Consider the following 12,930-nt stretch of genomic DNA (forward strand, 5'->3'; position numbering starts at 1 on the left):
CACGTCCCACACCTGCAAGCCGAGCCAGAGGTCTCTGGGACACTGGGTCACTCTGAGTTCAGACATACCCGTTCCTTGGTGCTTGCACTGGTCAATGCTGGGCTGGAGTTTTCGCTTTTGACATTCCCCAGCTAGGAAACCAGGAGGGAAGCGGAGCAGGCTTTGGGAGCACTTGGATGGGAAGCCAAGGGGGTGATGATTTTTCATCTGCCTTCCCAAGCCCTCAGTCCAAGTACAAACAGATTGGTGACAGCTGCAAGCACCTCCAGCTGCAGAAATAGCTTCAGTTCTGCCCACGATGGCAACGACACACTGCACGCTCTATGATCATTCTGGACAGTCAGGTTTAATCCAGCTATTGATTTATCTTGCAGATACCGTTCTTAGTTCACAAAATCCACCCCCTTGCCAGAAGTTTTGTGGTCGTATTAGCAATAAAATGCTGCTGCTGAATGAAGATCTTCTGCTTCTTCAGCAGTAAATGATGCTTACCTGCTGTTGTCATATGCACAGTGGTGTTAACAGCAAAAGCAAAGACTACCAGCTCCCAGTTGTGCCTTCAAGTACAAGCTAGGCCAGGAGCTTTCTACCTGGTTTTTCTCTTTCCTCGTCATCTTTTCTCTGTATCTTCTACGCTAGACTCTACCTGGCTATCAGGACATCTCTTGCCTTCCACTTTCCACCTCAACTCACTTGCATTCAGCTGTTTCTGCCTTAGCAGTACTCACTGGACCAGATCTTGGGTCACATACACAGCTCAGAGGTTGAAGCCACAGTGTAAATATGAAGCACAATCAGGTTATCTGCACTGTTCCTCAGTCAAAACAACCAGATGATCCTCTAAGGACACTTAGGCTCCAAAGAGGTGCCCACATCCTCTGCCTAGTCCTCTGTCTCAGCAGGGCTGGACTGATGTTCTTATGACTTGGATCGAATTCTAGCACTGAAAAGCAGTTGGAAAATTTTAGACACGGTCTCATTGTTTCACCTCACTACAGCACTTGTCTAGTTTGAAGAATGTGTTGATTCCCCTGCTTGCCATCTTTTTTAGGACTAACATATTTGAAGCAGGTTGTCCTGGGCTGAAGCTAAGGAAGAGCTTGGTTATTTACACCCTGCAATGAGATGGACTCTTTCAGCTCACACCACCAGCCTGCTGCAATTTAACGGAGCCACCTCAATGTAGGAAGATCACAGTGTCCTTCTCCCTCTCTTCCATTACGTCCAAATCTTTCACTGTTCCTGTAAAATGGGAGAAGGTGCTGTTTGCCTTGCTGTGTCTTTCTTCCACTTCCTAAGATTGAGTTACCAGGACAACAAAGAAGAAGGGTAGGAGGGAAGTGCGTATGTGTATCTCTGCAGAAGTAACCTCTTCGCATGCCCTCCCACTGGAAGAGATTGGCAAGCAGTATCCACTCAGTGAAAGATGGGACTTGGGTTTCAAGCGAACGCTGTTGGAAACCCTACCTTTCACACTGATCACCTTCCCTGCACACTAGCAATGCTCAGCAAAGGGATGTATTCAGCTCCAAATGGCAGCTGTAAAAATGTGTACAACAAAAACAAGGCATTGTATGAAGGTAGCCACTGCTTTAGCAAAGTCCAATGAAGCCATGGGATGCTAGGATGGGATGCTAGTGTCATGTATGAAGTTTTTCATACTTGATATTTCCCAGGATGAGGCCCTTTTGTACCAGCCAGTATCCAGAGTAGAAGTTGTGAGCTCTGAATTTCCTCAGAACATCCTCTTTTACTCACATCTGTAAGAGGAACAGAATCTCTGACCTTAACATGCACTTGTTAGTCCCAACACAGGAGAAGTGGCTCAGATCCAGTCTCATGCTACTTCTTCATATCTAAGGAACAAGGGTTCTCTGTGGTATTTGGTTCTCCAAATTGGGCAGAATCTGACAGAACCATTACCGTTTTATTGCCAAATCCAAAGTCTGGGTCAGCAGCAGGATGGCAGTTAGGGAATTCAAACCTATTAAGCCAAGAGCTTCCTTGATGTTACTCCTTTCTCAAGTGAGGTTACTGGAACAGAACAGATTTTCTATCTTATGCTCATCTTCCTTAGACGTAACACCAGATCACTGCAACTTCCCTGTTGACAGATCTTGGAACCAGAAGGTTCCCTGCCTCTTCTGATGCTCCTAACATGGTTTCAGAGTAAATGTGCTGCAGAGAAACCTCCTCTGAAGGGCAATGGCCCTTCCCAAGACAAACTAAGCATCAGACATGAGGCAGGACCACCTATAGGTACACTTCTTAAGAGTCTCTTTCCGAAGAGGGTCCAAACAGGGAAGCATTTAGAAGGAAGAGATGGCAGAGGCTTTTCATGTCTTCTCTGGCATTGCCTTCAGAGCACTCAGAAAAGCGGGCATTGTGGAAGGAGAAGAGCCAGAGGGAAGTATAAGCACTCTGTGTTGTGCCATGTCTTGCACACCATCTCAGCTGTCCTACCTTGAGTGTTCCTCTGCCTGAGGCTACAGACAGGAGCCAGGAAGATGCAAAATTCCTGTCTTCACTTGGCGTTCTAATATGACTTAATGTTTTGGGAAAAAAAAAAAGAAATAATTTTCATTTCACTGCAAAATTTAAACACAAGCTTTGAGACATTTTACTCAGTTTTTCAGGTGTCTTTTCACAGCAATCAAGACAGGGCAACCACAGGAGCACTACAGAAGTTACTGAAGGGTCAGAGTATTTCAATGATTAAGGGGGTTATAAATCAGAAGAAAAAATGAGTCAGAAACTTTTTCTTAAATTGAAACCAAGGGAGAAAAGGCACAGGGAGGATCAGAGCACCACCCAGAGCTGGACACATAATGTTGCTAGTTCCTAGTACCTGAAAATTATGGAGTGTGACTGTAATATTGCAGAACTGGCTCTCAAAACTATGAGATATTAAAGAACAACGGTTGAGGACTGTTCTGTCTTTTACCTAAACAGCTCGTATTTTTCAGTATTTTCCACCACTACCATTACGATTAGTTTTCAAATAGAAAAAGAAACTGTCTGAAAAATGGAGGAAATCACATGGTCAGTACTAGAAGACTGGCAACAACTGATTTCTGATGTGATGGGCCTTCAGTGATTCTATACATATCTGCTCTTAAAACTGGGCTGCTGCAGCAGGCTCCGAGAAAGGCATTACTGGGAAACAACAGGCTAGTGAAACAGTTCTGGAATGAGCAAATTTTCATGCTGGTTAGCTAAAAAGCTCTGAAAAGAAAGGCTCTCTACTTGTTTAGACTTTCAAAGGAAAAGCGCAGGAACAGACCTATCGTGGGCTGGACTTTTCTCACCATGGTGCATGAATATTCTGTGTAATGCCCAAGGATGCCGTCCCTGCTTCTGGCAGAATTTGTCTTCAGAATATATTCACATATTCAGCATATTTCAAATGAGATAGTGACAGCTCTTAGTTACAGGTTTCTATTTTACTGTAGGAATTTAAGCGTGATAGAAGAACCTTTACATTCTAAATCCATATGCACTTAATAAAAAACGTGATGGCAAAATTAGCTGAACTCCTGAGTGATTCATTTAGACCCTGATCTTGCAAATATGAGCTATGATTGGGTTTAAGAATCAGCATATAGATAGAATCAGGAGCAGACACTGAAAAGGTTGTCTTTTGTCTTCATTAGGAATATTTTTATGTGTAATGATCAATTCAATATTATGTGTTTGGTAGAATCTCATGCAACAGTAGCAAGGGGATAAAAAATACCGCAGTATTAAGAATATTCCACCTTCATGCTAAAGCAAGGCTAAAACCTGCAATCCATTCTAATAATAGTAATAATAAAAAAAAGTAAACAGGTCCACACTACTTAACTCTTTTTAGACAGACTTCCTGTTATTGCTCCACCTATTTCTACCTGACCATTTAGGTTTGTCTCAAAAGACAAGAACTCTGTTAAGCTCACAGTCAATACACTCCGTTTCCAAATTCCCCAGACAGAGCATTACATTAGCCATGCTCTAATTCATGTTATTAATACAAAAGACGAGGACTGACTACCGATTTCATCCTTCTGATATCTGGCTTCCTTTCAGAAGGCTGATTAAACAAGCATGTTCTGACAATAAAAGAAAGGATCCAAGCTGACTTACCTCCACTTTAAGGACTGCACAGCCTTTCAAGAACTCTTGAATATTACTGATGCAATCAGCTTCATTTTTAGGCTCCAGGCAATACTAAAGAAAGAAAATCCACTGAGATCATTGCATTCCCTTCTGTGTACCCTCTATTCAGAAGGCCTGCATGAATATTGACATGTGCGTTTTATATTGAATTAGGGAAGCTTCTTAAGGGGGCGGATGGGGGCGGCAAGCAAGCTGTCGAAGCAGGAAGAGCCACTGGAGGAAGTGATGCATACATCGAAATGGTCGGCATCTTGTTTTGAATGTCAACATATGACAGTGCCCTAAGTGACAGTGGGAAATTGATGACCTTTAAGAACACCCTGCTCCCAACCATCACATAGAAGCAAAAGACAAAGAGCTAGCAAAACTGATTTTTGCATAATAAATAAAGCTCCTGTTTTACAGGGTGGAGAACCTGCTTTTTTTTTTTTTTTAATTAAACAGCTTCTCCTCTGTGTGGCCATTTCCTATCTCTCATCGGTCTCCTTCCCTTTTTTTCTCCTGCAGTTATTTATCACACTTTTGGACTGTCTGTATATATGCTCCATAAAACTGTAACACAAGGTACTCACATGGCTTAAAATGGCCTCAGTACCAATGGATTTGCTGGCCTTGGGACAGTTGAAAATGGCATGGATTAAGGTTTATTACTTATTCCTAATCTAATCTTGTTCTCTAGTGTATTTCCTGACTAACAAAATATTTTACAGTAAGAGTTCCAAAACAGTGAATATAGTTATGTAATTCATGATATTTACATAAATACAAGCTGCATAGCCTTCTCAAAACCCAAGGTATTTTGATCTCTGGTAGGCCTAGTGTTTCCTGCCACTGAACGAACACATGTAACTCAGCCAACTGCAACCTTTTGGAGTTTTTTTCTGGATACAGAGGCAAAATAAAAAAACTAAAGCTAAAACCGTACTTTGCCCTGAATTAGATACAACTAGTAACTGAAGTTAGTAAAACATTCATCTCTGATGCTCTTTGCTCATCTGGCTTACCAAAGAAAACCATACCTCAAAATGACCAGGGCACTTTTTTACTGAGCAGTGCTCTGTTTCAGGCTAGCAAAATACATCTTAAAGAGTTACCTTCTCTGCAGATCCCGGAAGAAGTCGATTAATGAGTTTACAAAGCACAGTTCCATCTTTCAGAGAAGTTTTCAGGAACTCCTCCGGATCATCTACTATCTTCTTAGGGGAATTTAAAACTCCTAATGAAATTAGCCACGTTACGACTTGTTCTTCTGGATTCATCGTGGAGAGTTCTGTCGCCAGCGCAGTTCTGTGTAGCAGCTTGCTGGAACCCACATCCGTGATTACATCTTCCTGCCTCTGCTGCTACTTGCAGAGCTCAAGTGTGAAACTACTCTTTTTTTTTTCTCTCAGAACAGAAACTTAACAAATCTTAAGAACCAGAAGTAATTACTCTAAGGTGAACTTTTTTAAAAAATAACAGTTTCTAGCACTGTTAAAGAGAGACAGTGAAAGCAGACCTTTAACTACCCATTTTCAACATTATTCAAAATAAAAGTATTTTATGTAGATATTCATTCCACCAAAAAGATCTTACCTAGTGACTTCTTCCTTGTGGCAGCTGCCATCCTATCATCCAGTAAACTTGGTCTTTACTTGTGGCTATTGCCCAAAGAAGTAAATGTAAATTTGCCTTTAATACTATAAATTATGAGGTATTTACAGTATTGAAATGGAACTTCACACTGAAGATGATTGGGAGGAACATCACTCTAACCCTAGAGACATTTTTCAACTTTATGTGGCAAACCTAGTTATCAGAATTGCCTTTTATAGTAGTTTTCTACTTTCAAGATCTGATTTTTTGAAAATAAATTTATCATGAATGTGATGTAGAAAAAAATTGATTTTTTTCAGCTATTTAATACAAGAAGTGTACGTATAATCCAAAATGGATTTTTGGAAGATTATAATCTCTGAAAAGAAACATCCCAGGTAACTTTGTAAGGTTCATAAATTTAACTCACCCAAAATTGAGAATGAAACTTTCCAAATTCTTTGTCCTATTAAAATCTCCGTTCCAACAGCTGTTCAGGATCCATTGTATGAAGACAGTGTTATCAGTTTTTCACCCTGCTCTGGGACAGTATTAACCATCACTATTAGTAATATTAATTTAGAACAGTCCAGTCATCTTGCAATTTTCTTATCCTTTCCAATTGTCCTTCCACCAGAACAGATGGAAAACAAAGCAACTTTCTCAGTTCACGATGCCAGAGAAGATAACTAAAGCATCTCAGACTGAAGCAATAAAATAGGAACAAGCTACCCTAGAGACCACAATTCCTCAGTGACAATATTCTGAGCCAATTCCTAGCCCTGGTACTTGAAGAAACTGTTTTCAAGACATCAGTGCTCTCAATCTGCTTAGGCTAGTAATTTAAGGGGTAGGGAGAAACCTAACAGCAAAAGGATAAATTACATACAATAAATAAGCATGGTTTTTTGTCTCCACTTCCCACGTTTTCTGATTGTTACAGAGACCTATGTAAGGATCATTTTTAATAGCCACCAGTAAGAAATGAGAATTGCCATTTCAGGGTTAGACATACTTTTGATCTTTGTGAGGATGTGGGGATGAGTTCCGGTTCTCTGTTGTATGGAAATACTAGTGTATGGAAATATACAGCTGCAGCCCGTTAGAATGATAAAGCTGTCTGAAGCTAAATCACAGAACTCACTGCCAGCTGTTAAAGGACATATACAGCTATTCATAAGTGTGCAACACATTTCAAAGTTATGACTAATTTCAAGAACTTTAGTGTGGCTTTTTTTCCTTTTTCCAGTTCTCATGAACACTACTGTTTTCTAAGAATACCTGCAGTCTCCACTGTCATAGCTTGATTTTTCTTTTTCCAAATCCATAGTAGGCAAGACAACTGGTAATGCCCATTCATTCATTCATATACAATTATTTGTATACGGAAGACATCCACTTCAGTAATCTACTCAGAATATCCCAGTTTCTGATGTAAAGAGCAAAAGGAATATTTCAATGCAGGGAAAATTACACACCTGCTTCATTAAACTCCGTGTTACCTACCTGAACACGGAGTACTTCACCCACTCCCTCCTCTAAAGCAAACCTTTTTTTTTTTTTGTGTAGATAGGCCAGTTTAGTTTCATAACTATTTCACACAATTAAATAAAAACACTCCCTCCATCTTGAATACTTAGCAGCAGCTTTAAAGACTGACCTGGAGGTATATAAATGTTCAGAAAGCCCAAAATTTAAGGCATTTCTCACTAGCCACCTCAAGGCCAACCTTTCATCTTTCGGAAAGGACCCATTGAAAAATGTTCCAGCTTTTTCACCCGCCCATTCACTAAAATTAAATTTGTGGCAAACCAAGGATACGAAGGTACAGCCACCAAGTGAGGAACCGTTTCCAGTCTGGTGTTTTGGAAAAAAAGACTTCAACTTCAGGGTTTTTTTAGCAGAGACAAATCAATTGAATTCTCTATAATCCCTTGCAGAGTCAACCTCCACCTCCAATTTACAAATACACTTTTATTCGCAGCTTGATTTACACCAGTGATGACTATATAGCACAGTATTATTAAAAAAAAAAAAAAAGAGGAGGTACGGTGGTTGTCTATACTCAATTATCAAAGGACTCCAATGCCATATGCTTTAGTAACAGCACGGTAAAAAGAACGAGTTAAGAATAGCACTCAGGTGTTCAGAAAACATTCTAGAGTGAGTCTCCTCAAGTCACTCACTTTTATGTAACATGCTCTTTTTTTCAGCACAGAGGGAGACCTCCCAATACAAAGAAGAACGCTGGAGTATTTTTCTGCTGCAGAATCTACTGACGCCTTACATTTAAACTAGTGATATTCAATGATGAAGTCTGAGTCAGTGCATGAGCAAATTTACATTGGTGCTATATTCCCATTATTTAGCATTCTAGGCAGGTATCAATCTTTTTTTGTATGACAGCTCACACACTGGTGTTAGATTTTAGTTAGGATGATCCGGTTTAGCCTGACCAGTAGCACCCAGACTATGAGCTACTGCTGAAAAAGGAGTCCCTTAATATTACAGCAATTAGCCTGTCTTGCAGAAGATACACTCTCCGAGACCAATTTTTAACAATACATCTCCTCAGTATGTAACACTAGTCATCTTTTCTAGCATGCAAGTGTCATTGTGTAACAGCCATTTTTTAATTAAAACAAAAACAAACCACAAAACCCATAATGCTTTTGTTTAACAGTATATTTATTAACCCTGGGAAATACTGCAATTTTACCCACATGCTACACAATAAGCAGACTTACTCCCAGAATCTGCAGTCCAGAACTGAAGTTTAATGTGACACTCTTATCCCAAACGCCAAAGGAAGTTTTTAAAATCCCTATATAAAGTATGCATTTTTTTTTCTTTAGCTACTCATTATAAACGGAGTGTTAGTTGTTTAGATGAGATCAGTTTATGTCTAGCACAGAAGTAGTCAATATAAACTTTATCAGCCATGACTGTTTAAGTACTTCAGTCAATCTGAAGTTAGGTTTCTACATGGACTACTGGTGCCTGAGGATTCCTCTCTCATACACTGGCACATCAACATATATGTAAGATAAAAATGCATCAAAACCAATGCTGTTTTGAAGAAAGCATCTTTTTGCAAGAGATGCAGTGCTGTATGTAGTTTTGCAAGAAGCTACTACAAACAAGAATACCAATTATTCTAGGGATTTATCACCAACATTAACTTGGTACATCAACGCTTCCTTCCTCTCATCCAGAAGGCCTGGACAATTATAAAACTGTTAATGCAAGAACATAGTAAAACTTTTCATATTTTCTTGGCAAAGAAGGATTTATAACAATCTAGTCTTCTGTATTTCAGAGGACTAAAACTTTTATGTAACCTGCTCTTTTTTTCAGCATAAACAGGAAGCACCCTATGTAAAAGGCAAGCCTGGAGCACTTTGCTGCTGCAGAATCTACTGATGCACGTATACTGACCAAAAAAAGGCTCACTCTTGACTCTTGGAAGATGTTAGCTACAGTAGACAGCAACTGACTTCCAAATGAAAGGGTTTTTTTACATCCAAGAGACTAGTAGTGCCACTTTCAAAGGCAATTTGTGAATGGTAACACAGCCCTCTAACCAAATACCGGGTAACACCACACTCATAAGCCAAGCTTTATCAGTTGCATTTTGTTATCCTTTGATTTTCCAATGCATATCCACTGCTGCACTGTGTCTTCTAGTCACCGTAACTGAAAAAAGGAAATTCAAGTTAGTGCAGTCAGAAACCAAAAGACAGACAAAAATGCTAAATCATCTTCTGAGTTCTTTTTTTTTTTAATATACACAATGCATACATTTGGATTATATTCAGTTTGTCCCAAGAGTATAAAAACACATCAATAGCTAACTACAATAATCAAAACAATCTGAGGACTAACTGCATTAACGTACATTACTCGTACGAAGTCAAGTCTCTGTAATTCCTGTGCGGATCCCCCCCTCCAAACTCTGCCTAACACAAAACCCCACTAGCTCCAGACCATCTCAGCAGGAGTCTCAAGAATCCTGTAATAAACTGGTATACACACTGGTACTGATCTGTAAATAACGATGTGCTATGGATTGAATCAAACTTGTGATCAAGAAAAGGTGAACAGCTTGCTGAATTTAGTAGTATTACATCCTTATTTTTTACAAAACTAATATTACCTTTCCTGCTATGTAGTCAGGAAAGTTCTATTTACTGATTCCTAAACTAATATTGTCACCATGCCTGTTAAGAAATTGGAAACGTTTATAAGCTGCAGAGTAGGCTGAAATAAGTGTGCTTTTATCTTTAGTATCTTTTTTATTTACAACATGGCCCACTACCACCAGTGAGTGACAAAATACATCTAGTGGATTGAGGAAAAAAAAAAAAGACTTAAGTTTTTCAAAAACAGGTTTTTCACTTGCCGAGAGTAATTACCCTTCAGCTTCCTAGCTACTACAGAGAATTAACGCTAACATGGCACATATATACAAAGAAGTTAGAAGTATTCTGACACAACCTATATGATGACTTCACAAACATATTAATGACAGTATTCCATCTCTTCGTGATAGGATTCACAATCTGGATCAGCCTCAAAGTGCACATTTAAAAACTGGCTCCTGTTCATTTTTTTGCAGTTTGGCGGGGGACGAGAAGAGCTTACTTTTAGACGTATTCCCCTATGCCGTGGTTTTGTTTAGTGAGGGGGGCCTAAGGTGGTAGCTTCTGTAGGAAACTGCTAGAAGTCGCTCCCCTTTGTTCAGTGGACTCAGCCGGGCCTAGGGCGGACCTGCTGCTGGCCAAGGCCAAGCCAATTGGTAGCAGAGCGTCCCGTGATAACACCTCTGTGATAATGTATTTAAGAAGGGGAAAACAGAAAAAAAAAAAAAGATGTGAAGAAGCTGAGCGGGGGCAGAGTCACAGAGGGGGAGGCGCAGGCCTCATGGGCCTTGCAGGCCTCACCCTCTGGCCTCTCGCCAGGCAGCCGACTGGGCCCAACTCGGCCGCAAGAAGTGGAGAGGAGACGAGATGAATGATGTGAAGAGATTCTGAGAGGCGTCTGCCTGCCTGTTGTGAAGAACTTTTCTTGTGAGAGGAACGGCTGCAGACGCCAAGGTCAGCTCAGAAGGAGGGGGAGGAGTAATGCGGCTCCTGGCCAAGATTCCCCTGCAGCCCGTGGTGCAGCCCATGGCGGAGCAGGTTGTCCCCCTGCAGCCCGTGGAGGTCCACGGAGGAGCAGAGATCCACTTGGAGCCCGTGGAGGACCCCACACCGGGGCAGGTGGATGCCTGAAAGCTGCTGTGGCCCATGGAGGGCCCGCTGGGACAGCTGTTCTGGAGAGACTGCACCCCATGGAAGAGATGACCCACGCCGGAGCAGTTTCACAAAGCACTGCAGCCCATGGTTGGGACCCCACAACAGAGCAGGGGATGAATGTGAGAAGTTCTTCCCCTGACCATGAAGCAGCAGTGTAAAACAACGCGTGATGAACTGACCGTGACCCCCATTCCCTCTTCCCCCCTGTGCCGCTCGGGGGGGGGGGGGGAAGGTAGTAGAGATAATGTTAAGCTTGGGAAGAGGGAGGGGTGGATGGAGGTTATCTTGTCCTCTGTCTCATTATCCTGCTGGTTTTAGTAATTAAATGAATAGTTTTCCCCAAGTCGAGTCTGTTTTGCCCGTGACGGTAACTTTAAGGATTTCTCCCTGTCCTTATCTCAAACCTCAAGCCGGTTTTCCTTATATCATCTCCCCCTATTCTCTCGGAGGGTGGGGGGAGTGAGAGAGAGACACTGCATAGTCTGGTCCCAATCGGGGCTGAACTACAACACCCTATGGTGTCATACTACTGACATCAGTGATTTTAGAATGAAAAAAGGCCAGCTTTTTTAATTTTTAAAAAGACATTGGTATTTCAAATGTTGTTCTTTCCAGTAGGATTTGTGATTTAAGTCTTTCAACAGTCTCACTTATGAGGAATGCAAAAATAAGGAAAGTAACACTTCTTGTTTGAAACTTTATCAAGTGCCAGAAAAATAGAAAGTTGGTCAGGTAGCAGCCTTTATTTAACTATATGCTTTCTCTAACTCAGAACAGAAAGAAACCCATGATCCTTCTGTATTCGATCTGAAGTAGAATCCAGTACTCAGAAATAAGTGGGTTTTTCTTCCTTATCAAGGCAGCATCAGCCATTTATCAGAAGTATTTACAAAATATTAATGGTATCTTCTGACAAAGATGCTGCACAGACACCTAGTTGCTGTTGCTGAGACTCTAAGAAGAATAAACTGTAAGCCAACTGAGATAATGTCACATACTACGCAACAGAACCTCTCCTTCACACAAGATGGAACTTCCCTGAAATCAATGACCTATGTGTCAGATGAACCACACTGCAACTACAGCGTTTTCTTTTCACCATTTCAAAGTTGGTTCTCTCTAAAGTAGTATTTGAAACTAACAGCAAGATATGTTACTACATTTACAGAGTACTTGTTTTAAACCATTCTGGAGGTACCTCTAAGCAATTTAATCCAAGGACCTCTGCAGAGATTAATTCCTAATCAAAGATTATACTCAGTATAATCATTAAACTGAATGTTCCGCACCATTTAACAAGATTCGTTACATATCTGTACTGACATTTATTATTTCAATTCAGATTTTTACGGTCTGGTCTTATAAAGATTCCTAGACTAAGTACTCTCTGCAGCATAATTTGAAGTGCATTTATAACCATATTTTACATTCGGCCGTATCCAAACTGGACCAATTTCTGCAGATGAGAAGTCTCTGTCATTCCTAACTTGCTAGGCTAAGAAAGCCTACTTAAATCTCCTCCTCCAAAATTCAAACAGGAAGTTGACAACACTATTTAGCTATGAAGAATGTGCATCCAAATCTGTAACACAGAACCAACAGAATATTCCTTCTAGCTGTTACACTACTGTATTTACCTTATGTGTTGGTAGAAGCACCGCTCATCTCTGCCACCAACCCAGATGAACCCGTATTACTTCTGTGGTATCTTCCAGAAGTTATCATCCTGCAATCAAGAGAAGATACAACAAATTGAGAAAAGAACATTTTATGGCATAAGTCAACCTATAGTGCTTCCCTTCATTTCAAAAAAGTCACAAGCTTGTGTTTGCAGATTATTCTGTTGCAAGTTTTACTACTTCAAGCGGTGGAGGATTCACTGGCTTGGAATGGACTGGAATGG

At 40.7% G+C, this 12,930-nt stretch overlaps 1 protein-coding gene across 2 annotated transcripts in view; it reads right to left on the minus strand.

Annotated features, from left to right (window-relative positions):
- Positions 1-5,426, minus strand: part of ARHGEF6 (Rac/Cdc42 guanine nucleotide exchange factor 6) — a 46,638-nt gene extending 41,212 nt beyond the window's left edge. For both annotated transcript variants that reach the window (XM_086756101.1, XM_086756100.1), the window contains exons 1-2: positions 5,250-5,426; positions 4,123-4,206 (exon numbers count right to left, since the gene is read on the minus strand). In XM_086756101.1, the coding sequence (XP_086612227.1) occupies positions 4,123-4,206; positions 5,250-5,414 (249 nt within the window). In that variant the 5' untranslated portion in view covers positions 5,415-5,426. The remainder of the gene's footprint in view (positions 1-4,122; positions 4,207-5,249) is intronic.
- Positions 5,427-12,930: the final 7,504 nt, after the last annotated feature.

Source organism: Chlamydotis macqueenii, chromosome 11 (genome assembly GCF_036417535.1).
Source record: "Chlamydotis macqueenii isolate bChlMac1 chromosome 11, bChlMac1.mat, whole genome shotgun sequence".
Lineage (NCBI taxonomy): Eukaryota > Metazoa > Chordata > Aves > Otidiformes > Otididae > Chlamydotis > Chlamydotis macqueenii.